This window comes from Hyla sarda, chromosome 6 (assembly GCF_029499605.1).
Source record: "Hyla sarda isolate aHylSar1 chromosome 6, aHylSar1.hap1, whole genome shotgun sequence".
NCBI lineage: Eukaryota > Metazoa > Chordata > Amphibia > Anura > Hylidae > Hyla > Hyla sarda.
Genome location: NC_079194.1, coordinates 232,345,265 through 232,371,757, shown reverse-complemented (window position 1 = coordinate 232,371,757; position 26,493 = coordinate 232,345,265). Strand labels below are relative to the sequence as shown.

Sequence of the window (26,493 nt, the reverse complement as noted above, 5' to 3'; positions counted from 1 at the left end):
CAAAAAATTATAACAGTAATGATAATTATAATAATAATAATAATAATGATAATTGACGATGATGATGATGATGATGGATGATGATGAAAAAGCCTGTCTTTGGCCTATAAAAAAAAATTGTTTGTGAACAAATACTGTGGGAAAGATTTATGAAAACCTGTCCAGAGGAAAAGTTGCCCAGTTGCCCATAGCGACCAATCAGATTTTCGTTTTAGCGACTTTCATTTTGCAGAGGCCTTTTTAAAAATGAAAGAAGCGAGCTGATTGGTTGCTATGGGCAACTGGGCAACTTTTCCATTGGACAAGTTTTGATAAATCTCTTCCACATGGGCATCTACATTGTAACTACTTTCAGCTGGTACCATGGGTATGTTCACAAGGCAAAAAAAGTTGCCCAATGGCTGCAAGAAAAACATGGATGGATATTCTGCCAATTTACATGTTCCTTCAGTGCTAGGACCCCTTGGAAATGCTCCATATCCACAAACTGCAATGCATTCTGAGCCGATTCGGCTGAAAGGATTGACATGTCAATTCTTTCGGTGGAGGACAGAATCTGGATTTCCACAGCAGATATTTTCCTCTGCACAGTGCAGCAGAATCCCACTGAAAGCAATGGGATTCTGCAACAATGGAATTCCCAAGCTAAAATTTGCTGTTGGATTCCGTTTGAAGATTCTGTGGTGGGAACATGGCCTAAGGCAAAGTTTCCACTTGTTTATTGCCTTAAAAAATGCAAATGAAATCAGCAAAATTATCGCATGGTGTTTTGGTGCTGCAAAAACACCACAACCATATGTAAGCTGGAAGTCAGTAGGGAAATATGAAACAATAAACTCACTTGACCCTTTTTTCTTTTGACGTTTTTTACTGCTTTTATGGCTTTTTTTTGGGCTCAATATAGCATTTTTTCTCCCACAGACTTCCATAGGAGTAAAAAAAAAAAAAAAAAAGGGGGGGGGGGGCAGTAAAAACGGCATGCAGATTTAAGATTGGCGTTTTTTGTTTTTTTTTTAGTTTTTGCCCCCACCAAAAAACAAGTGGCATTGCCTTAAGAGTTAAGTAGCCATGGCTAGCATCACTGCTTACCTCCACATGGCCCTGCACATGGGTGCAGCTTCGGCTGTGTAGGAGGCATACCTCCTGCCCAGCAAAAGTTAAGAAACCATGCATGGCTACCCTCCTCATCTGGCTGTCCAGAAGGTATACAATGTAAACCTCCTGCATAGCCCGAGCTGCTCCCATGGGCACATAGCTGTGGACACAATTCATTAAAGTGACAGGAGTCCAGTAGGGTATTCAGCGGTGTGCTACTGTATGCATGACCGTATGGCATATGGTCGCCATCACTACTTAACCCTTTACAAAACGCCATAGAAACCACTAGAAGAAAAGCCATAATACAGAAAAAAAGCAGTGGCAGTTTTTCTGGCGTTTTTTTTTTTGGGCATTTTAACAAGCCCAAAAAACACCAGAACTTAGTTGTGTGAAAACTTAGCCTAACTGATGAACAGCTTAAACTGCCAAGTATAAAGGGCAGAATTTCTAAAGTACATACTGCATATGGCCAACCCCAAAGAAACTGCATTGTGTGGTTTTAATTATTATTTGCATTCAATGGCGCGTTACCTTAATGTCCCACTGAAGGCACAAGCTACAAAGAGACCCGGAAGTCCTGGCATTTTTGAGAATATATGCATAACGAAATAGGGCATCATCTGGAAAAACAAATATTAATGATTTGGACCAGTTCAGCTTACCATGGTTCATTTTAATTTTTTATTTGCTAATTCCTTGACACCATGAGCCGTGACAGTTACAAAGTAAATCATACATGATAAATACATGATTATGTCATTTCCATTAATTAAAGGGGTTCTCCGGTGCTTTAGACATCTTATCCCTTATCCAAAGGATAGGGGATAAGATGCCTGATCGGGGACCCCCGGGATCTTGCACGCGGCACCCCGTTTGTAATCAGTCCCCGGAGCCTGTTCGCTCCGGGTATGATTACCGACGACCACAAGGCCAGCGGTGTGTGACGTCACGCCTCCGCCCCTCAGCACGCTCCGGGGACTGATTACAAATGGGGTGCCGTGTGCAAGATCCCGGGGGTCCCCAGTGGCGGGACTCCCGCGATCAGGCATCTTATCTCGTATCCTTTGGATAGGGGATAAGATGTCTAAGCACCAGAGAACCCCTTTAAAGGAGAAGTACCATGGGAAAAAAATGTATCTCCTATCCATAGGATAGGGGATACGTTTTAGATTGCGGGGGTTTGTCCGACTGCCCGAACCCCTCCATGATCTCCTGTACAATCCTCGACTCTCTCCGGGAGCGGCACGTTATGACCCCCAGCATGAAGTGAGGGTCGCCATGCCCCCTCTATATATATCTCTGGTAGAGCCAGAGATAGCCAAACAGCTCTCCCATAGAGATTTATAGAGGGGGCATGGGCATTTTATAGTAACACATGTAAAAAAAATTCTGTGAGCCAAAACGACTACAATAATACTCATATTCACTCATAATCGCTTTTGTACTATCGTACTACTTTCATCCAAAAGCTGTACTTCTATTTTAGCTATGTCCACATTCACAACCAGCAGAGGTGTTCCAATGTATCAGAACACAGTCTAATATAAACAGTTAGTAGAAGACTTGTCACTCACCATTCTGTAGTGAAATCTTTCTCTTTATTTATTTATCAAACTCCTGACATTAATAGGGGAGAGGTGCAGACTGGCACAGGGCCAGCAGGGATAAAGCAATAGCACACACAAAACAGCAATCGTCTCCTCACGTTCCTGCACCTGTCTGCACCTCTCCCTAACTAAAGAGCAACAGAACAGAGTGCTAGTCTTCTTCTACAAACTGTTCTTGGTTTATACCATTTTTATTTCGCAAGTGATGCTGTAGGTCAATCTTTCCATGCCCAATTCTCAATACATCTTCAGACTTAGACAAAGGGTAATTAGGAGTCCTGACATTTTTCTTTAGTATTCAAAGGAAAAATATGCAATAGGAAAAAATGATATCCCAGATTAATAACTTATTTTCTAATAAATCAGATTGTATGATAATTGTATTCGGACACAACTCCAGGTTTCCTATCAGTGTTGTCCACATACCTGGTCAGGAGCTTGAATAAATCCAGCAGTCCAAGGATCACAACCCTCATAGTGTGCGTACATGACTAAACCAGAGAACACTGCACAGACCAAGATAATCCAGAGACCAATCAAGTTAAGATAAAGGGCTCTGAAAAAAGAAGAACATTCAAATGTCATTAACTATGAAGGCTTGTATCATTAGAAAGACAAAAATATATCACAAATATAGTCTTGGCTAACCTCTGGACTATCTAAATTATGTCATAACATTCATTTCACCTGGAAAGGCCAGCAGTGACCGTTTTGCTCACTAGGAATTTCTTGTAGGTAAACTGTTAGCTCTCAGTTCTTGCTAACAGTTCAAGTGTCAAAAAGGTGGTGGTTAGCCGCAAGATGCACATCTTCTCCCTCTCCTACCCCTTTCTGGCTGGAAATTGACTTGCAGATTGGTCATTTAGCACTGAACCCTGTAGGAAGAGGTGGGGGAGACAGAATAAGTATATCCTGAAGCTAAGCACCGCCTCTTTGACACTTGAGCACTAAACATGATCTAGAGCTGAGTGATTCCCTTTAAAATATCTATTTCAGTCTACCTAATATTGATATTATTAGGCCCAGTAGAGCAGTTGGTGGTTTTCTACAAGAAATAATGTTACCTGACCACTGCAAAGTGAAAACTGAAATTTGCTTAGGTAAGGCTGTTTGTAACTTTTTGCTTACCCACAAAAGTTGCACAAAAAGTGCTTAGGTGCATGTGAGTCTTTCTGTGCAAAAAAAAGGCTCTAAATACCTTGATCAATGTCCCCCATAGTTAGCAAATACAATAGGGAAGATTTAAGGTGCTGATGCATCTTATACTAATGTTGGCTGAACCTGCCACCACTTGCTTATTCGGTCAACTGTTTTAGGCCTATGGCAGCCTCCATTTCTCTCCTAACAGTAAAGGGTTGGATCTGATAGCTTTTTGCTGCCTGACCCTTTTCAAGGAGGCATAAACCAGCATCAGATCTGTCTGGCAGTGGCTTTCCTCTCCCTATAGTGGACTCACGATGGTATCGAATGTTCATGTGTATGGAGAGATGGTTAGATATAACTGTCGCCCGAACGATTGTTGGGTCAACAGTTATTACAAACATTTCCCATCTTTACTGATAAAAGTGAACAAGAATGCTAGTGCACATGCTGTAAGGCACATGTTTGAAGTGTTGTTAAAACTTTTTGTGCTTCACTAGACAATAGGCATGATTAAGTGCAGAAAGGGACTCATGGAAAGAAATCATGGCATTTCAAACAAATTTCCTTCATTTAATAGCATTTGTGATTTCTAATATTTTTCTAACACTTCATTTAACATAAATCACTCATTAGTATAGAAAGCTCTAAAGTTTTGGCCACTAAATGTCTACCCTTCCTGTATCTGCTGCCCACTGAATGTTGTCAGGAGAAATTTGTCTCTAGTAACAGAGGCAGCAAGATGTAACACAGGATATTGGGGCAGAGCTTAGCATGTGTTTTGTACAGGAATGAAGAAGAGAGACTGTGCATCTGCAAACTGTTTATTCTACAGAGGAACAGCATTTTCCATGAAAAATAAAGCTGCTTAGTGTAACACCTTCATTGTTCTGGCCACATAGCACCTTGCAAAGCCAGAACAAACCCCCCCCCCCATACTTACCATTTATAGTAGTATCTATAACAAAGAGGCTTATGTCCTGTGCTGTGATTGGACGTTGGACTGACTATTATAGGAGTAAATAACTATGTGTACTACTGTGAATTAGTTGAGCTCTGGTCCTGCCCCCTGAAATATGGAAAATAAAAAATAGCTGTGCATCATAGGAGGGGGGCTATCAGGCACTCAATGACAGCAGTAGGAACAAGAACATCACCATGTTATCATTCTTTTTTTTAAGAAAAAAGGACTATTGACTAGCTTTTGAGTCCCACAAAAAAATCATATACATTTGCAAATGTGTTTAGCACAGTCAATTTCAGTCATTTTCAACATAGAAATTAACTGGTCCAACAGGGATACGCTGTGGTATACAGCAATAACCAATTCTCCTGGGTCTCCTACATTGGTTGGTAAAGGTGAAGAGATATGTGATTTATGGATAAGCTAGGAATGAAAACTTCTGAATATACAGGTTTATCTACTTTAAGTTAAGAGCGCAGATCATCAAAGCTATGTAGGACAGTACATAAAGATAACTGGGTGCTATAAAACAATTTATGATCCTTAGAGTTAACAAGCATTAATTGGAAAATACATTGTCTCATTGATAACGTTATGTATGCAAAACAACATTCTTTCCAGGAAGCTGTTGCTTGACTGTTATCATTTTGAGTTAAAAGGCTTTGAAAGGAATGTCCACAGTCCAGCATACCTTCGTAATCAGACACTGATCAGAACAATGAATTACTTAATTCTGTGCAGCCAGTCCTCTGATGTCCTCAATGAAACTGAGGAGTCAGAGCAGAGGGAAGAAGTCCTTACAATTGTCTTTAATGCCTCTGTAACTAGATTATGCTGCCCTCGTATAGAACCTACTGAAAAAGTTCCTAAAACGGTAAATACATGTAGGGCCAGGCTACACGATCACTTACATTTCCTTGTCACACAATTGTTAAGATGATCACAAGATTCAGCATTTTAGTGACAATAAGTGACCATGCTGTGTGACCAAGAAAATATTCCATTTAAAGGAAAACATTTGTAAATAGGGGATAAGTTAATTTTTGCTTGAGTTCTCCTTTAATTTAGGTTCCCCCCACCCAGGCATTGTAGTCAACTTTCAGTATGCTCTATGAGCAGCACCATTACTGCTCCACATCATGATGCTTTGTGTCATGTACCATGTGACACAGTATTAGCAAATGTTAGCAGCATATCTGTCCATACATGTCCCTATGATGGCCATAGTATTACATGCCAGTCATTAAGCGGGATTGGTGAATTGGTGATCATGGAGCTATGTGGTCACCCCCCCCCCATACTTATATTCCCTAGGCCTTTGTTATATACACATATGGACCTGATTTTTTTAAATGTGTGAGAGAAAAACTTGAAAGAATTTGCCCATAACAACCAATCACAGATCAGCTTTCCTATAGCAACCAATCACAGTTCAGCTTTCCAGCTTTGGTGAAGTTAAAACTGAGTTGTGATTGGTTGCTATGGGAACGCTGAGCTGTGATTGGTTTCTATCGGAAGGCCGAGCTGTGATTGGTTGCTATGGGAAGGCTGAGCTGTGATTGGTTGTTATATGCAACCAATATTTTAATAACTCAGGGCTATTGTGTTACGCTTGCTCTGGCTCTAGTTATGGGCAGTTTATGTATCCCCTATTTTCTCCCCCCTCCTTCCCTCCTTTCCTGGTTTCATCTGCATCTTACTGTGAGCAGTACTGCAAGAATTAACTCCCCTATGCCTTACTCCTCCTCCCACCTTGTCTATGATGTGGGCTTTTGTCCATGCACCCTGGGATAAAAAAAAACTGTGATTCCAAGCAGCAGACATTTTACCTGGACATTTCCCGGCAAGAGTAGCTTTCCCGCCCTGCCTCCGTTTTCTCAACTGTTTATAAGACATGCTCTTCTTTGTTCGGTTTTATTTTTGTACTGTTAGTTTCAATCTTTTACAGTGTGTTGTTGTTTACTACTTTCAGCTAATGTCCCAGTTGGCGGTTCAGTATGTATGCTGGATTACTGTTTAGATGTCATTGGCTGGAGTCCGGAAGCTGGCTCATCACATCCAGCAACCTTGGTGTTCTAATAGTATGGCCCAGTGCGCCAAACTCACTAGGGTGGCTGAATTATCATAGCGTTTACTGGACAGGGAAATGTGGGAATAAAGTGATGATGGCCTATGTTACTGTCTAGTCTACACTATATATTCATGTATTTCTTTGGTAAAACATGCATACACTGAATTTCCTACAATGTGCAGAGGGTTAAAGTTTTGCTAAAAGTTGCATTGCATTGCATTTGCAAAATGTTAAGAGGGCAGAATCTAGTCACATGTCAGTCTCCTGGCTTCTTACTCCCATGACGTAACTATACATCATAGGGCGGGAAAGGGTTAAAGTGGTGGTACGCTTTAAAGGGACAGTGACTAGACTTCTTGTTCTCCTGAAACTAAAGTTTTACTACCAAGAACTGTACAAATCCAAGTTTTTTTCAAAGTATATGCATTGCATTAATCTGCTTTGGGAGTTAAGTAAAGTTTGCAGTTTTTTGCCAAAACTATGAGAAGTCTTTTTACTCGGCTTTGCATAATGGGAACAGCTTCATTTGAAAATGACATTGTGAGGTTCACATAGGGACTGACATATCAGGGACTTCTACCCTCATCAATTAGAGTTCAAATGACCCTAATAACCCTAAACTGTAACAATCTAAACTGTAGGCATCATATAAATATCTTCCTTATATGCCCCACAAGTGAGCCAAAAGAATAGTTTATAAATTGATACATAAAATTATTTTGAATGATATTAGATCTATATCCAATCAATAATCTATTGTTATTTACTTTCTTGTATCTTTATTTATATACAGTATAGTTGAATATACAGGGCAAATTGCAGACTCCTGGTGCATGTTTAGTAAATTGAGGAAATAAAACTTACAGTTTTGCGTGTTTCTCTGACTTGCAGGAAATGCACCTCTGTACTGTTGACTGGTTGACTCCATAGATTCCCAGCCATGTAAATGTTCCCCCAACTGCAATTGTCCAAAAGGTATGTCTTCTTAATGGATCCACATCAAAGCTTTAAAGAGAGAAGCAGATGTATTACAAAAGCCAATAACCATTGTAAATACTTTTGTACAAAATTGCAACAAAATTGTCCCACATAATCCCCTGTGCTACCTATCGAAAAGACCTGTTTATCTACACGAGTCAACTTCATATAATATACCATAAAGACTGTTCATTCTGGATTATTATTATTACCAACTCAAGTATATTTATATTGGCTTTTAATACTTATCTAGCAAATGTTACATTTTAGCAGGTTTACTATTTGATGCAATGATCATAAGACAATTACTCAGCAATATCCAGACGCGATCCGTTTATTGCAGTCTGCCATACTTTGCTTGGCCCTCCGTTCTGAATCGTTCCTTCAATAAGAACAGACAAAAATCCGACAACCATAACCACCATCTGGAAGGCATCTGTCCACACAACAGCCTTCAGTCCACCCTAGAGGTAGCGGGAAAAAAAAAGAAAGAAAACAAACAAGTAAAGTTATTTATTCAATAAGTTTAATAAAATAGTTGATATACAAAATACTGTATAGGGGACAATAAAATTACCCTAACTATTATTTCAAGTAAATCCTGATTTGTTTGACAAAATAATAATAATAATAATAATAATAATAAAAAAAAAAAACATACACTTGGGAATGTTCATTTTTTTGGGTGTTTACTCTTTGCTAAAAATGTTGGCCACTTTGTAGTAAAATGAATCAGGTAGTGTATTTGTGAGGATATGAATTATACTCACTGAGAATTGCTTGTGTAAGCCCCGTCGTACTGATATAAGAAGCCACACACCTTACTGTGCCGTCCTTCTCGGGCACTGTGAATGGCAATCCTGTCCATAATACGGCGAAGCATGGAGAAGCATGTGATCATGTTCCTCATTCTGCATACACAAACTCAGTGGAGGCAGAAAGAGTAGCAGAGTCATTTGCTTGGCAATATTATGGACTGAATCACTAACCATCTGTAGTGTGAATGAGCCAAATGGGTCCTTTCACACTTCAGAATGTCCATCCAGAGAAATATTATGCTGACATTCTATGCACAGCAGACACCGACATATTCAGTAAGTTCTAGGACCACTTGACCATCTCTAGACATGCCTTAAAGAGGCATTCTCCTGTAGCCTCGTGACGTCACACCACGCCCCCTCCATTCATGTCTATGGGAGGGGGCGTGTCTATGGAGGGGCGTACCTCACAACCACTGCCGCAGGAACCCAGCATCGGATGGTGCGCGAGGTGCCCTAGCAGTGGGACCCCCACGATCAAACATCTTATCCCCTATCCTTTGAATAGGAGATAAGATGTCTGGCAGCGAAGTACTCCTTTAAAGGAGTATTCCAGGAAAAAACTTTTTTTTATATATCAACTGGCTCCAGAAAGTTAAACAGATTTTGTAAAAGACTTCTATTAAAAAATCTTAATCCTTTCAGTACTTATGAGCTTCTGAAGTTAAGGTTGTTCTTTTCTGTGTAAATCCTCTCTGATGACACGTGTCTCGGAACCGACCAGTTTAGAAGCAAATCCCCATAGCAAACCTCTTCTAAATCGGGCGGTTCCCGAGACACGTGTCATCTTAGAGCACTTAGACAGAAAAGAACAACCTTAACTTCAGAAGCTCATTAGTACTGAAAGGATTAAGATTTTTTAATAGAAGTAATTTATAAATCTGTTTAACATTCTGGAGCCAGTTGATATATAAAAAAAAGTTTTTTCCTGGATAACCCCTTTAACAATGAAACACTGTAGTGAACTTTAATGTAAATCTACGTGTGAATACGTCATGTTTTGAAAAATTGGTAACACACCAATGTGCAGTAAAAGGTGCAAACAATGCCAGTGGCGAATACCGATCCCCAGAGGTTGAATCCTGTCACTGTAAAAACAGAAGAGAAGTAATGAGAAAAGGCATCACATGATAAATATAAAAATTATAGTAATATGTAAAACATAAACAGTAATAAAATATGTTTAAAAAAATGGATTTCTGACAAGTTTTCCTAGTGTCACTTCCATGTGAATTGCTTGGTAATTAAAACAATATATTAGTTATTTAGAATATTAACTGCTGATGTAGTTAATGTTAAATGTAAAATTGTGTTTATAGTGGTTGTCTGAATCCTTATAGATATTTTTTTCAACCATCTCACAATGTTGCAGCCTGTGATTGGCCACAATGGTGACATGTTTGTATTGAGAGTATTATCAGGTGAGTAGTACTATTTATTTTCTTTCTTTGTCCCTTTATTTATTTACACCATGAGCTATTAAAAATAAATAAAAAACCTTATAGAAGTTGGACATATCAATAGCAAAATGATCCTGCAATATTGTCTTGTTGTTCAGCAGCAAGAGACAAAAACACAATTTAGTTTCCTTGACAATATTGTTCCCCATGTCATGTTTACCAAGCTCCTGCTTATCAACAAATGTACTTTGTCTACAAGGGCAATAGAATTTCTTTATGTTGTATACTAGTGATGTATTACTTAGTAGTGTTGAGCGGCATAGGCCATATTCGAATTCGCGAATATTCGCGAATATATGGACGAATATTCGTCATATATTCGCGAATATTCGCATATTCGTTATATTCTCGTTTTATTTTCGCATATGCGAACATTCGCGTATGCGAAAATTAACATATGTGAATATTAGCATATACAAAATTAGCATACGCGAAAATTCGCATATGCGAAAATTAGCATATGCTAATTTTCGTATATGCGAATTTTCGCACGCCAGTCTCACACAGTAGTATTAGAGCCTTCTTTACACCACACAAGCTGGAAGCAGAGAGGGATGATCACTGTGATGTGTACTGTGAAAAAAAACCAAAAAAAAAAAACGAATATTCGTAATTACGAATATATAGCGCTATATTCGCGAAATTCGCGAATTCGCGAATATGCGATATTCGCGAATAATATTCGAATTGCGAATATTCGTGAGCAACACTATTACTTAGATTAACACACTGAATGTTGTGAGGGCCATGTCAAATGACCAGAAAAGACTTTTGCATTAGCTCTTTTAAATGATATCCATATTAGTTTTTGTAATCAAACTAGGTCATATAAAGTTTTTGGAAATATAAAGAGCATGTTTTTGTAACAGGATAGTTCTTTAAATGCAGCTATTATCAACATTTCTGAATTTTGGTAATGACTCAAATAGCACTTTTGGGATAACACCTTTGAAACATAAAACACTGATTTAGTAAAAGCAGTGGACACCATCATATTTGTGGCCCCATTGCTAGATGAGTGGAGATGCCACCAATGTGATATTTATGAAATATCTGATAAATATGTGCTCAGGCAAAACCTATTTGGTTTTTTACAAAGCTACTTTGTTACTTTCCTAAAAAAAAGCCAGATGGATTGGGTACCAAACTCTGGAACCCTTATTTACCCTGAGAACAATGATAGCCAGTGTCTGAAATGGCCGTACATGCTCAGTCACTCCGTTTCTTGTTTTCACAACCTTCATTCACTTTATGAAGAATGATTCCTAATCTCCCATTCAGTTTTTCTGCTGAGCTAAGGTTTGTAGTACAGTTTATCAAGTCAGTTTGTCATACATGTCTTTTTTTAATGGGAAAACCCTTTAAAGGGGTTCACCACTGTAAACATCTTATCCCCTATCCCATAACACTACAGATCACGGGGGTCCCGCCGCTGGGGCAGCCCTGTCATTCGGTTCATAGAGCGAACTCGATGACTGGCGATGCCGGACGCCATGCCCCCTCCATTCACGTCTATTGTACTTGCCGTCACGCCCCTTCCAATAGACATGAATGGAGGGGGTGTGGTGTGACATCACGAAAACGGAAGTTGCATACTTCCGTGTTCCAGTGGCTGCCGCTGCTGGCCGTGGAGCCTCCGCGATCTAGCATCTTACCCCCTATCCTTAGGTTGGGGGATAAGATGTTTACAGCAGAGTACCCCATCTGAATTCTGCTGCTAGTGAATTGGTACTTTATGGAGGGATTGTTCGGCATCAGACTACTTGACAAACCATTGGTTTGGAATGCTTTGGCTTGGATTGTTACTTTGTTTCTGTTATTGATCTTCTGATGTACTGACAATTTTTTATCTTGTTCTAAAAAGCAAAGACTTTCTATGACATTTTTAGCTTTGAGTATTACAAATCATTAATGTCCCTTCTCCACACCCCGTTAAAACATTCTACTGCAAAATCATGGAGTGACTCTTTGACAAGTAGGTCATTACTTAATATGTGATTTACATCTGAAATATGGATATATTTGAGCATAAAAAATAACATACATATACCAATAATATTGGCTCAGAATCACATTAATGATGAATCAGAATTATTTTTCAGTTCAGAAATGATATATGTCTCTGAACACATGGACTGGTGGTAAGAGGTATGATTATGTGCATGATTTATGACAAGATTAATTCATTTCAGAATTACCTTATGGTGAGGACACAGGTCAAGACCCCATATGTAGCAGCTTGGCAGCATTGTAGCTGATTAGGAATGATGATCATAAACTGGACCTACAGTGTTTTACTTTATGGCAGACAGCTTGTAATGGAGGAATATTAATCTTACACAGCTAACATGTCATCATAATGTGTTTTTCTGTGGAAATTTCCAGCTACTTGAAGATACTGTATGGATATAATGTTTTCAGGTTTCTTTCTTCTTTATTTTTTTTTGTTAAATTTGTTGTTGGGGGGAGGGGGATGCAATTTGACGGTGTAAAATCCAAAAACAACTTGGTTAAGAAACACCATAAACCAGTCTGCATTTGAAAGGTGAGATTTAAAGGGGTACTCAGCTGAAAAACATCTTATCCCCTATACCATGGATAGGGGATAAGATGTCTAATTGCGGGGATCCCGCCACTGGGGACCCCCACGATCTCCAGGCCAGCAGCAGCAGTGTCCGGAACATAGAAGCTTAGGGCTTCCGTGTTCATGACATCATGCCACGCCCCCTCCATTCATGTCTATGGGAGGGGGTGTGACAGCTACTACGTAGCCATCACGCCTCCTCCCATAGACATGAATAGAGGGGGCGTGGCGGCTGTAGTCGTCAGTCATCCGGCATGGAGTGTAGTTTGCTCCGTGCTCGGATGACTAGGGTGCCATGGCAAAGATCGCGGGGGTGCCCAGCGGAGGATAGGGGATAAGATTCTTTTCGTCAGAGTACCCCTTTAATCCAAGGCGACTAACTAGTGATAAAAGAATCATGTGTGTGAGACAGGTAATTCCTCTAGTCTGCAGACTTTAGTCAACCATTTTTGGTTAGTAGGAGGGAGATTTTGCATCCAGTGATGTGCTATTAACTGTTTAGCTGCAGAGAGAAGGTATGTAGATAGGGAGCTCTTGGAGGGTCTGAACTCTTTAGTAGTCGTTGCTAAAGTCAAGGTGACAAGAGACAACTAAAGTTGAATCTTACATTTGGTATGAATAGTAGATTCCACTTCCTTCCCTGTACAACTGGGCAGTGCCACCAGATTTGGGAGGCAGTACCATCCTAAAGAGAAGATCAGGTGTCCTATACCATTGTGTTAGCAATTTATATTGGTTCTGTTGGATCTGAAGAACTCAGATGAGTGTCATAAAATGTGAGTTTGGACAGTTGCCAAGAGCTCAAAAGCCAAATCTGTTTCCAATGACTTCAGAAATGTGTGTCTTGTGGCTCCATGAAAACAGACACATAATGTTTCTTCACAGCTCTGTAGACCAGCAGATGTTTCAACAGAGCAAGTTAAAATGTAGGAAGGCAGCACAAATCTTGTATATAGATGCAAATAATGTAGAGGTGTAGAAAGAGACTGGACTCCCTCTTCTGAATATTTAGTGTTAGGCTTCAGTAACGTGTTTAGAGTGACATTCCTAAAAGAGGACCATATTGGGTCTGGGGGGGAGGGGATTGGGTGAACATAGCACAGGTAGAGTGGGCTTGGCATGAGGGAGGAGGGGATGCTCGATTAGTGGAAATTGTGAGCATAAGATATTTATTTATAATACGATTTTATGTTTACTTACCCTGATTTAAAGCCAATGCTGGTGCATAGACCACTACTCCAGTGTAAAGTATCTGTTAACGGAAATAACAATATAGCTTTCAGGATGGTGGAAATAAACTCAATTAGAAAAAAACTTATCGGGAAATTTGCTTTTAAATCTGTTACCCATGCCATTTGAATGGGAGTAATATATGGAGACATGGTTATAAATGTCCCTGTCACATATCCATTTAATGACTGTCAGACAGTAATGTTTACTTACTGTAAATTTACCAACCCTATCTGCTGGAATTAAAGAAGATCTCGGTAATAAACTTATCCCCTATCCGTAGGATGGGGAATAAGTGTCGGATTGCTGGTGGTCTGACCACTGGGATCCCCAGCGATCTCTTGTACAGGGGCACGACTCGGCCCCGGCTCAACACCTGTGTGTGATGTTTCGGACACAGCAAGTCAGATGTACGAAACATGCCATCAACATTCACCTCTATGAGAGAGGCAGAGACACAGCATTTGTGTGACTCTGCCTCTCCTATTGAGATGAATGGAGAGGTGTGTTTTGACCAGCTGACGTGCTGGGTACAAAATGTGCAGAGCCGGGGGCCCGTATGGGAGATCCCGGGGGTCTCAGTGGTCGGACACCACCCCCCCCCCCTGCAATCAGACACATCCCCTATTCTGCAGATAGGGGATAAGTTTATTACCAATGGACTTCTTTAAGTCTTTTCTTATGTTGCTTCCGATATTAATCCCCCACCCCCCCTAACTTCAGATTGTACCCCTCATTCTTGTGTTAAGTTTTTTATTAAAAACGATTCACTCCTGAACTTTATTTAACCCTTTAACATATTCAGTTACCTAAATTTCCCTCCTTACCCCCAGACTATACAGATTTAGTTGTTTAACCCTTTAAAGGGGTATTCCAGAATAATTTTTATTTGACTATGCTACAGGGGCTGTAAAGTTAGTGTAGTTCATAATATAGTGTCTGTACCTGTGTGTGATGGTTTTCTCACAATTCTTCTGTGATTTTCACCCCATATTTATTTTTCACAGCACAAAAAATGACTGTTGTCTCAGATTTTCCCAGGTTGCAATGCGGCCGAGACCTGACTCACTAGTCAGCTGATGACAGGGAGCCTGTGTGCTTCAATGGGTGGAGGGATCGCTTGGTGGGAGAGAGATCAATCTGCAACTAATGCAACAGCTGTAGGCACCCTGATTGAAAACCACAGGTATTTTGAATGGATGCAGTTCATTTCTGTTTCAGTGGGTGGGGTGGCTGATGTGTGGGAAGGAGGAAAATGGAATTATGGGATTCATAGGCAAAAAAGAAAACTCAAAATGGAAATACCAGTTCACAAAAAGCTAGCCACAGTGTTATGGTGATCTCACAACATAGCCATTTAGCCCCAAGACAAGTGCAGATGTATGTCCATTACTGTCTGACATGTATGTACTAAAATCACCTTATGGTGGAGAACCCCTTTAACCTCTTAAGGATGCAGGGTTTTTCTGTTTTTGCATTTTAATTTTTTTCCTCATAACCTTCTTAAAATCATAACGCTTTCAATTTTGCAAATAAAAATCCATATCATGGCTTATTTTTTGTGCCACCAATTATACTTTGCAGTGACATTAGTCATTTTACCAAACTATCCATGGCGAAGCGGAAAAAAAATTAATTGTGCGACAAAATGAAAGAAAAAAAATGCCATTTTGTACATTTTGGGGTCTTCCGTTTCTACACAGTGCATTTTTTGGTAAAAATTACATCTTATCTGTATTCTGTAGGTCCATATGGTTAAAATGATACCCTACTTATAAACATTTGATTTTGTATTACTTCATAACTACATGCAGGAAAATTGATACGTTTAAAATTGTCATCTTCTGACCCCTATAACTTTACAATTTTTCTGGATACGGGCCGGTTTGCGCCGTGATCTGAAGTTTTTATCAGTACCATTATTATATTGATCACCCTTTTTGATCGCTTTTTATTCATTTTTTCATGATATAAAAATTGGCCAAAATACGCTATTTTGGACTTTGGAATTTTTTTGCGCGCACGCCATTGACCGTGCGGTTTTATTAACGATATATTTTTTTATAGTTCGGACATTTCTGCATGTGGTGATATCACATATGTTTATTTTTATTTACACAGTTTTTTTTTTTTTATGGGAAAAGGGGATTAATTCTTACTTTCTTTTACACTTTTTTTTTTGTAGTGTTATAGCCCCCCTTAGTGGGTATTACACTGCACATACCGATCTCATGCACAGATCATTGCCGTGCATTGACACGGCAAAGATCAGTGTAATTGGCGGCTGATTGCTCAAGCCTTGAGGCATGTGAGGGGACCTCCACTCGTGTTCTAGCTGATCGGGACATTGCGATTTCCCCGCAATGGTCCCAATCAGCCTGACTGAGCTGCCGGTAAGCTTTTACTTTCTTTTTAGACACGACAATGAACTTTAAACGTCACATCTAAAGGGTTAATAGCACACGGCACAACGATCGTTGCCGCACGCTGTTAGGCCAGGGTCCCGGCTGTCATTAGCCACTGGGACCAACCCAATATGATGCAGGGTCACGGCATGACCCCGCGTTTTATACTGGGACCAGGCACAGGGCGTACAGGTATGCCCTGCGTCCTTAAGAGGTTAAGGACCAAGCCCATTTTTACCTTTAGGACCAGAGCATTTTTTGCACATCTGACCACTGTCACTTTAAGCATTAATAACTCTGGGATGCTTTTACTTATAAATTTGATTAATTTCTTCCTGAAAAATTCAAAAATTCTAACTTTGAAGCTCTCTACTTGTAAGGAAAATGGATATTCCAAATAAAATATATATTGATTCACATATACAATGGGGGAGATTTATCAAAGCTGTCTATGTATCAATATAGACCAAACTGCAGAGCATTAGTCTGGTCTATTGTGCGCCTAATTTATCAAAAGTTGCACTGCTCTTGATAAATTCTGCGCACAGACTTCGGGATCTATGATTTAGACTGTATTTAAACCTGCTCCAGCATGGTCTGACATTTCAGCGTACTTTCAGCTGATGCAACTTGTCGCTGAAAAGTCAGTTCTGATAAATTCAGCACCAATGCATTTTTCTGTCTAAAATAGACTAGAATGCATCATGTTCTAAAAACCCTCTAAAGCTAAAGTCGCTAAAAAGTCACACATATTTAGACTGCGACCTTCTGTGCAACAAAATTAGACAGGAAAAACCAGTCTAAATCCTTTTATAAATCTCCCCCATTATGTCTACTTTGTTTGCATCATAAAGTTGAAACGTTTTTATTTTTGGAAGACATCAGAGGGCTTCAAAGTTCAGCAGCAATTTTCAAATTTTTCAAAAAATTTTGAGGGGCCTTTATATTAGAAATACCCCATGACTGACCCCATTATAAAAAAAACTGCACCCCTCAAAATATACAAAATGACATTCAGAAAGTTTGTTAACCCTTTAGATGTTTCACAGGAATAGCAGCAAAGTGAAGGAGAAAATTCAAAATCTCAATTTTTTACACTAACTTGTTCTTGTAGACCCAGTTTTTGAATTTTTACAAGGGGTAAAAGGAGAAAAAGAAGGAAATACCTCATATGTGAACGTAAAGTGCTCTGTGGTGGCTCTCTATTTTGGAGAGTGAATTTTTTTTTAAATGGTTTTGGGGGGGGGCATGTCACATTTAGGAAGCCCCTATGGTGCCATAACAGCAAAAAAACTAACAAACACATGGCATACTATTTTGGAAACTACACCACAGGTGTTTGATGACTTTTCGTGTAAATGAAAAGAAAAATGTTTTGCTAAAATGCTTTTTTTTTATAAGAGGTCATAGAAGGAATGGGGTTACAACTTTTGGGGGGAATTTTCTCCTATTGCCTCTTGTAAAAATTTGTAAATTTGGGGGAAAAAATGCATTTTAGTGAAAAATTTTTTTTTCATTTACATGAAAAGTCGTCAAACACCTGTGGGGTGTTAAAGGGGTTGTGCGCTGCCCTGCAGTTTGGAGCTCCGCTCACAGCGTCCGGAAGTTCATTACTCCGAACGCTGTGTGCAGGCTTCCGTGTTCACGGCCGCCGGGCGTGACGTCATGCTCGGCCCCTTTGTGACGTATCTCCCGCCCCCTCGTGACGTCACGCCCGCCCCCTCTACCAAAGTCTATGGGAAGGAGGCGTGACAGCGTTCGCGCCCCCTTCCCATAGACTTTCGTTGAGGGGGCGGGCGAGACGTCACGAGGGGGCGGGCGAGACGTCACGAAGGGGCCGGGCGTGACGTCACGCCCGGCGGCTGCGAACACGGAAGCCCGCACACAGCGTTCGGAGTAATGAACTTCCGGACTCTGTGAGCGGAGCTCCGAACTGCAGGGCAGCGCACAACCCCTTTAAGGCTTACTGTACCCTTTGTTAAGTGCCTTGAGGGTGTAGTTTCCAAAATAGTATGCCATGTGTTTTTTTTTTTTTTTTTGCTGTTCTGGCACCATAGGGGTTTCCTAAATGCGACATGCTACTCAAAAACAATTTCAGCTAAATTTGCATTCAAAAAGCCAAATGTGGCTCCTTCTCTTCGCATTGTAATGCGCCCGCAGTGCACTTGACGTCCGCACATGGTGTATTTCCATACTCAGAAGAAATGGGGTTACAACTTTTGGGGGGAATTTTCTCCTGAGTATGGAAATACCCCATGTGGGGACGTCAAGTGCACTGCGGCCGCACTACAATGCTCAGAAGAGAAGGAGTCACATTTGGCTTTTTGAATGCAAATTTTGCTGAAATAGTTTTTGGGTGGCATGTCGCATTTAGGAAGCCCCTATGGTGCCAGAACAGCAAAAAAAAAAAAAAAAAACACATGGCACACTATTTAGGAAACACCACCACTCAAGGTAAATAACAAGGGGTACAGTGAGCCCTTACACCCCACAGGTGTTTGACAAATTTCCTCTAAAGTTGGATGTGAAAATTAAAAATTTCATTTTTTCACAAAAATACTGGTGTTACCCCAAATTTTTCATTTTCACAAGGGGTAATAGGAGAAAAAGCCTCCAAAAAATTTTAACCCAATTTTTGAGTATGGAAATACCCCATATGTGGGCGAACTACAATGTTCAGAAGAGAAGGAGCGCCATTGCGCTTTTGGAGAGAGAATTTGTTTGTTTTTCGTGGGGCCATGTGCGTTTACAAAGCCCCCATGGTGCCAGAACAGTGGACCCACCCACATGTGACCCTATTTTGGAAACTACACCCCTCGCGTAATGTAAAAAGGGGTGCAGTGAGTATTTAAACCACACTGGCGTTTGACAGACCTTTGGAACAGTGGGCTGTGCAAATGAAAAATCAAATATTTCATGTTCATGGACCACTGTTCAAAAAATCTGTCAGACACTTGTGGAGTGTAAATGCTCACTGCACCATTTATTATCTTACATGAGGGGTGTAGTTTCCAAAATGGGGTCACATGTGGGGGGTCCACTGTTCTGGCACCATGGGGGCTTTGTAAATGCACATGGCCTTCAATTCCAGACAGATTCTCTCTCCAAAAGCCAAATGGTGTTCCTTCTCTTCTGAGCACTGTAGTTCACCCGCAGAGCACTTTACATCCACATTTGGGGTATTTATATACTCAGAAGAAATGGTGTTAATTTTTTTTTCCTATTACCCCTTGTGAAAATGAAAAATGTATTAACCCTTGTGAAAAATGAAAAATTTGGGATAACACCAGCATCTTAGTGAAAAAAAAAAATAACTTTCACGTCCAACTTTTACAAAAATTCTCCAAACACCTGTGGGGTGTTAAGGCTCACTATACCCCTTGTTACGTTCTGTGAGGGGTGTAGTTTCCAAAATGGCATTTATGTCAGAAACACTGTATTGGTCAGCCACCCCTGTGCAAATCACATCAAATGTACATTGTGCTCTCACTGCTTAGCCCTGTTGTGCGCCCACAGAGCATTTTACATCCACATATGGGGTATTTCCGTACTCAGGAGAAATTGCGTTACAAATTTTGGGGGCATTTTTTTCTTTTTACCTCTTACCAAAATGAAAAGTATGGGGCAACACCAGCATGTTAGTGTAAAAAATTTCATTTTTTTCCAATAACATGCTGGAGTAGACCCCAACTTTACCTTTTCATAAGGGGTAAATGGAGAAAAAGCCCACCAAAATGTGTTAGGCAATTTCTCCCAAATACGAAAATAGCCCATATTTGGCACTAAACTGTTGCCTTGAAATACGCATTTGAGGTCTAAATTAGGGTTTTTCATAGGGATGGACCTGGATGCAAAATAATCCGATACCAAAAAATACCTTATTACAGTGTTTCCCAAACAGGGTGCCTCCAGCTGTTACAAAACTCCCAGCATGCCTGGACAGTCACTGGCTGTCTGGCAATACTGGGAGTTGTTGTCTTGCAACAGCTGGAGGCTCTGTTTTGGAAACAGTGCCGTACAAGACATTTTTCATTTTTATTGGGGTGGGGGGTTGGGGGGGGGTAACTGTGTAGGGGTACATGTAGTCTTTTACTCTTTATTATGAATTAGTGTACTGTTTTTAGGGTACATTCACATGGGCGGGGGTTCACAACGAATTTCCCGCTGGGAGTTTGAGCTGCAGTGGAAAATTTGCTGCATCTCAAACTTGAAAATCAAAAACTACCCCAATGGGTAACTGATCCCACGCTACTTACAAGAGCATAGCAAAGACAATAAAAATGCGTTGTAGAGATCAAACAATACTTTATTAAACACACAGAAGCATTAAAAACCCATAAAAGGGATTGAAAGAAGTACAATACACATTATAATGATGGCTACAATGGACCAGAATGGTGGCTACCAATGAGATAAATATAAAACACAGGAATGTATGTAAACAATTCCTTATTGTTGGGCCTAAACCCACATGAAAAGATATAACATGATAAGACAGGTTACTCTAGTGCTGAATAGATTATAGCAAAATATATAACAACATATAGAAAACCACAGTGGGACAGAGTATACCTGGGTAACCAACACCTGTTTAGGCCCAACAATAAGGAATTGTTTACATACATTCCTGTGTTTTATATTTATCTCATTGGTAGCCACCATTCTGGTCCATTGTGGCCATCATTATAATGTGTATTGTACTTCTTTCAATCCCTTTTATGGGTTTTTAATGATTCTGTGTGTTTAATAAAGTATTGTTTGATCTCTACAACGCATTTTTCTTGTCTTTGCTATGCATCTCAAACTTGCAGCAAGAAACTCGCTGTAAACCCCCGCCCGTTTGAATGTACCCTGTACATTCACATGGGGATGGGGGGGAGCTGGGGGCAAACCTCCAGCTGTTGCAAAACTACAACTCCCAGAATGCCCTTTGGCTGTCCTTGCATGCTGGGAGTTGTAGTTTGCAACATCTGGAGGCATACTTTTTCATATAAAAATTGTGCCTCCAGCTGTTGCATAACTACAACCCCCAGTTTGCACAAACTACCAAAGGGCATGCTGGAAGCTGTAGTTGTGCCTTCTGCTGTTGCATAACAACAACTCCCAGCATGCTGGGAGTTTTTGCTAAGCAACAGCAGGAGGCCAGCCTTACCTCCTGCTGCTGCTCCAGGATACTCCAGCCTGTCGCCGCAGCAGCTGACTCCGCTTCTGGGGCCCTGATCCCACCGCTGGGGATCAGGGCCCTCACTACAGGTACCGATTCCCTGCACCCGCTCTCATCCTCAGGAATAGGGGCGGAACGGGTGCCGTTAGGGACACCCCCCACAGCAGGAGTTGGTAACCGACCGACTTTACTCCTGCTGCTAAAGGTTGATAGGTTACATCTCGGATGGCACCCAGCACCTTTTTTCTCCAGGTCACTGGTGACCCGATTGGCTGGGAATCACCGCAAATCATCGATCTGAATTGATTTCAGGACCCCCCAGGGGTTTGTATGGGTTTCCCAGTCCTGTCCTTGGTGAGCAGCGGGGACTGGAATTCCCATGGGAATCTCTATTCCTGCCCCCTGAAATTGAAAGAATGAGAAATAGCTGTGCACCATGTAAAGGACTCTCAGGGGCTCAATGACGGCAGAAAGTGCACTAAAATCCCCTTGTCACCACTCTATAAGATTAATCTAACAAAACCATGCAGGTTCTTAAACATCTTTTGAAAATGATCAATACACCTTGTCCTGAACTAGTAACTATATTCAATTATTACATTCCAGAAACATACCTAGGTCACTTTTGTGCTCACCATGACATTTTTTTCTGACAGTAAATCCAAATCACAATTATACTTTTATGTATTTTTAATGGCATCAATGTATAATTTGACTTTTGTAAGATTATAACTAGTGTTAAGCGATGCAAATTTTTACCACGAATATTGGCAATTTGCGATTTTGCGAATATTTAGATATATATTCGTAATTTTTTTAATTTTAATTTTATTTTAAGCAAATATTTATGCGAATATCCGCATTTCCAGACTGGACACTGATCCCTCCCTTCTTTTTGGTGATATAATTGTGCATGCGCACTATTCCAATTTCATTATGAATTTTCGCATGGAAAAAAAGAGAACAAACATGGCGAATATGCTCATTTTGCGAACATAGGACGAATATTCATTCATATATTCGTGAAATATCGCAAATTCAAATATGGCCCCTGCCACTCATCACTAATTATGATCCATAGTAGCTAGTTCTTACCGTTTGTGCAATGTACATAATTGTTGCTGCATACCGGACAACTCTGTTAAACCGCAGTTCTAGGTACTATAGGAAGACAAAAAGAAAACTTTAAAATACTGACATGGTTAGAATAAATTCACACTACTTTAATCACAACTCATGTCATGTCATGTTTTATTTACTGACACAAAATCATAAATCATTCCAGTTCATTTAGCAAAACCCATTTAAAAAGTTGCATTCTTCTGAAAGAGAACCCTAAGCAGTGGTATACACCGCAGAGAGGGGCCCAGGCCTGGACTGGCCAATGGGCAGACTGGGCCGTCCGCCAGGCCATCCACATGCCCAAGACCCTTTAAAAAAAAACTCAGCTGGCCTGTGCCTTCTCTTCTCTCTGGAGGGGTCCTCACACTCTGGGCTGGTCCCCTGGCCCCAAGTGCAATTGGCCGGGGCAAGACCACTGCCACTTTAAGAGTATCACATCTGTTACCAGACATGCTGCCTGCAGACATGCCCCTGAAGTCACAGATGTGTCCCTGCCAGGCTGGGAGTTGTAGCTTGAACCAAGCTTGATTGTAGCTTGAACCAAGAGCCACATGAACCAAGGTGATTGGTGAGGGTTCCCAGCAGTCGGACCCCCACCAACAAAAAATAAAAATGGGCTGCTTAGTCTAAAAGGCCTAGTTTTGGTCCCAGTCTGGCCATGGAGAGGAACACTAGCAAAGATTGGTTCCTATTATTTGGCAAGGTTTTCCTCCCAACATAGAAGCCCTGTTATTTGCTTTAGGTCAATTGCCATTGGATAGATTCCACATCCTTCCTGCTTGCTAACAATACAGTTCCTTGAGAGGGGGAAACTTGCACAAGTTCTAGCTACTTATAGTAAAAGAGATAGAACATCTAGAGTTAAACATCCCTTCTCCAAGGGCCCTTTGCAGCTGCAGTATTTCTTTGCTTTTCCCTAATTACAAAACATACTGTATATAAAGTGATGTTTATGGATTATGGAGAATGATAGTTATGGTTGAAAATAGTATATAACCTAAATGTACGACATCAAAAATTGTACAAAATTAATAATGCTAAGTTTTCTTTTTCTAAAGGAGAAAAAGTTGTGAAATGCCTTCGGATGGGACAACAGTGGACATTGATCTGTAGACAGTGGCCTAGACATCTTCTCATATAACTGTATAACACTGCTATGGTCACCTAGTATTCAAGTAGTTTTAAAGTGTTTTTATGGCCAAGTTAATTTCAAAGTTACGGCAACATGCAGTAAGCCATGGTAAGTGACAGCTTCATTAGAAACACACTGAACTAGCAGATTTTGTATGCTAAGGGTACGTTCCCACACAGCGCATTTTGCTGCGTATTTGCTGCGTATTTGGTGCTGTGTATTTTCCTACCCATTGACTTCAACAGAGAAAATAAAATACGCAGCAGCAAATAAGCAGCAAATACGCCGTGTGGGAATGTACCCTAAAACTAAAGCGGCATGAAGTCTTCCTGGGCGTTGGCAGATGCCTGCCAGTGTTAAAATGCACACAGAGGTATTTGAAGATGAAGTAGGATTTTCTAAACATTCCAGAAATGATCCTTTTTTAGGAGTTGTAACAGGATTGGTGACAGTGTCTCATTATACTGAAGAATCTGTCAATAGTGATAAAATCTATTTTTTTATTTATTTTTATTTTATTTTTTTGCATTTAAAAATAAATTTGAAAACATTCTTCCTTTTTCGAAGTTGCAACATGATATTGAAGATGAAGAACCTAGATGATAAAGAATCTAAAATGAAGAAATAGCTGTTTTCAAATTTAGAATTTTTAAAAAATATGTACAAAACTATCCCCTTTTGGGAGTTGCAGCAGGATATTAAAGAACTTATGGAAAGGAAAGCAATAACTTTAGCAAATTTGTAAAAAATAAATAAATAATGGGATCGTGGTCTATGTGTAGGCCTGGCTGGTAGTAGTAGTACATCCCTTTGGTGATGATTCATGTCAGGTGAGAATACCAGATTTAAAAACTTCCTCATCATGTACTCCAATGTGAAGATGCTGCTCCTGCTCATTCCCCTTGCAGTGGTAGCACTGGCAGAGAGAGTGGAGTGGATATCAGAGGGGCAACCCCAGTTTGGCAGGTGTTTGCTGTTGGAATGCCGTGGCAAGCTGGCTGTGTAGCTTGCCTCTATAAAAATCCAATTTTGCCTTTATCTCAAAATGTGAAAAAATGTCCTAATTCTTCCTTTATACAAAGGGTCCTAGAGTGTGGCTATCCAGTAATCATCTTTTTCCCTCAAGAGCATAATACACCTATGAGTGTGGGCAGGCATTGGTAGACTTAGCAGTGGTAGCTGTAGTAAGCGGACAGCAGGCTTTGTTAGACTAGTGGTAGCTGTAGCCAATGGACAGCAAGCATTGGTGGACTAGAGGTAGTTATAGCCAGTGGAGAGCAGGCATTGGTGGACTAATGGTAGCTGTCACCAGTGGACAACAGGCAGTGATGAACTAGCCAGCAGACAGCAGGCAATGGTGGACTAGTGATACTTCTAGCAAGGCCTTGTGATGCTGCTCCATGTGCTTAAGTAGAAACATAATTTCTAAACTCCGACCCTGGATATGTCTTACTTTTTTTTTGCCGAAATAGCAATGTGCCTGGTTTTCTGCATCTGGTAAACAGAAAAGATTTTACCCACAGCAGGATACTGTAAAGAGATAGGAACACCACCACCAGACTGTGCCCCAATCCTGCAGATGCAGCAGCATCACCATCACCCGCTCCTGAGATGATCAGACCAACAGGCCTGCTGACATCAGCATGATCCACCTCCTCCTCATCATCCTCACCTCTCCTTTCAGAATACATTTCTATAGTCTGATCATGGGTTCCTTGCTCCCACTCAAAATATCCAACATAATGCCTTTTAATCCCACCTACTACCACCAGTCCCTCTAGTGCTATGCTTGGGCAAATGCTTTGTGGAGAATCAGTATTTGGGGGGCGGGGGGGGGGGGTTTGCTGGTGGGTTCTGTATATCGTGTATATGTGACTAACAACCCCAACCCCTTGGTGGCAATCCCAATAGGGTCAATGTACAATGAACACAGACTTCCCCTCAATAAGGATGATATAGTACATACGACTCCTTGGATCAAGCAATAAAAATAAGCACTGAGGCCAGTGGCGTAGCTATAGAGGTCGTAATGATCGCCATGGCGACCGGGCTTCTACGCCAGGGGGGCCTCATTTAGTCCGGTCCCCGGCCCCAAGTAACGTCGGCTGGGGGAAGGGACACTGCCGCTTTAAGAGCAGCAGACGTCGGAAGCACGCACCTGACGTCACGGTCCCTGCCCCAGCTGCGCAGGAAGACAAGGGCATCCCGCCGCCACCTAGAGATGGTGCATCCTCCCTGCAAGGCGAGGAGGTGGACGAGGCATGAAAACAATGACGGAGGGTCAGAGGTGAGAGTGGCGGGGGAGGGTTTGCTGGCTAGAAGAGCATGGAGCAGTGTTTCCCAACCAGGGTGCCTTCTGCTGTGGCCAAACTACAACTCCCAGCATGCCTGGACAGCCAAAGGCTGTCAGGGCATGCTGGGAGTTGTAGTTTGGCCACAGCTGGAGGCACCCTGGTTGGGAAACAATGGCATGGAGTATGACAGGGGGGGGGGGGTGGAACATGGAGGACAGATGGGAGGGGGAAGGAACATGGTGGAGGACAGGGGGGGGGGGATAAGCCCCCCTCGGACCTCCTTTTCCAATACCCCCCTGAAAAAGGAGCAGGGAGGAGGGGAGGGTGTTGGGAAAAGGAGCATGGAGGAGGACAGGGGGGGGGAGGGTGTTGGAAAAAGGAGCATGGAGGAGGACAGGGGGGAAGGGTATTAGAAAAAGGAGCATG

The 26,493-nt window shown here is 41.1% G+C and overlaps 1 protein-coding gene across 2 annotated transcripts in view; it reads right to left on the bottom strand.

Moving 5' to 3' along the window:
* SLC5A12 (solute carrier family 5 member 12) overlaps positions 1–26,493 on the bottom strand; it is a 51,765-nt gene that overhangs the window by 12,183 nt on the left and 13,089 nt on the right. For both annotated transcript variants that reach the window (XR_008845253.1, XM_056526697.1), the window contains exons 2-8: positions 22,615–22,680; positions 13,921–13,972; positions 9,697–9,764; positions 8,168–8,322; positions 7,745–7,885; positions 3,132–3,261; positions 1,630–1,718 (exon numbers count right to left, since the gene is read on the bottom strand). Coding sequence is in view for 1 of the 2 variants with exons in the window: in XM_056526697.1 (XP_056382672.1) it covers positions 1,630–1,718; positions 3,132–3,261; positions 7,745–7,885; positions 8,168–8,322; positions 9,697–9,764; positions 13,921–13,972; positions 22,615–22,680 (701 nt within the window). In the remaining variant the exon portion in view is untranslated. The remainder of the gene's footprint in view (positions 1–1,629; positions 1,719–3,131; positions 3,262–7,744; positions 7,886–8,167; positions 8,323–9,696; positions 9,765–13,920; positions 13,973–22,614; positions 22,681–26,493) is intronic.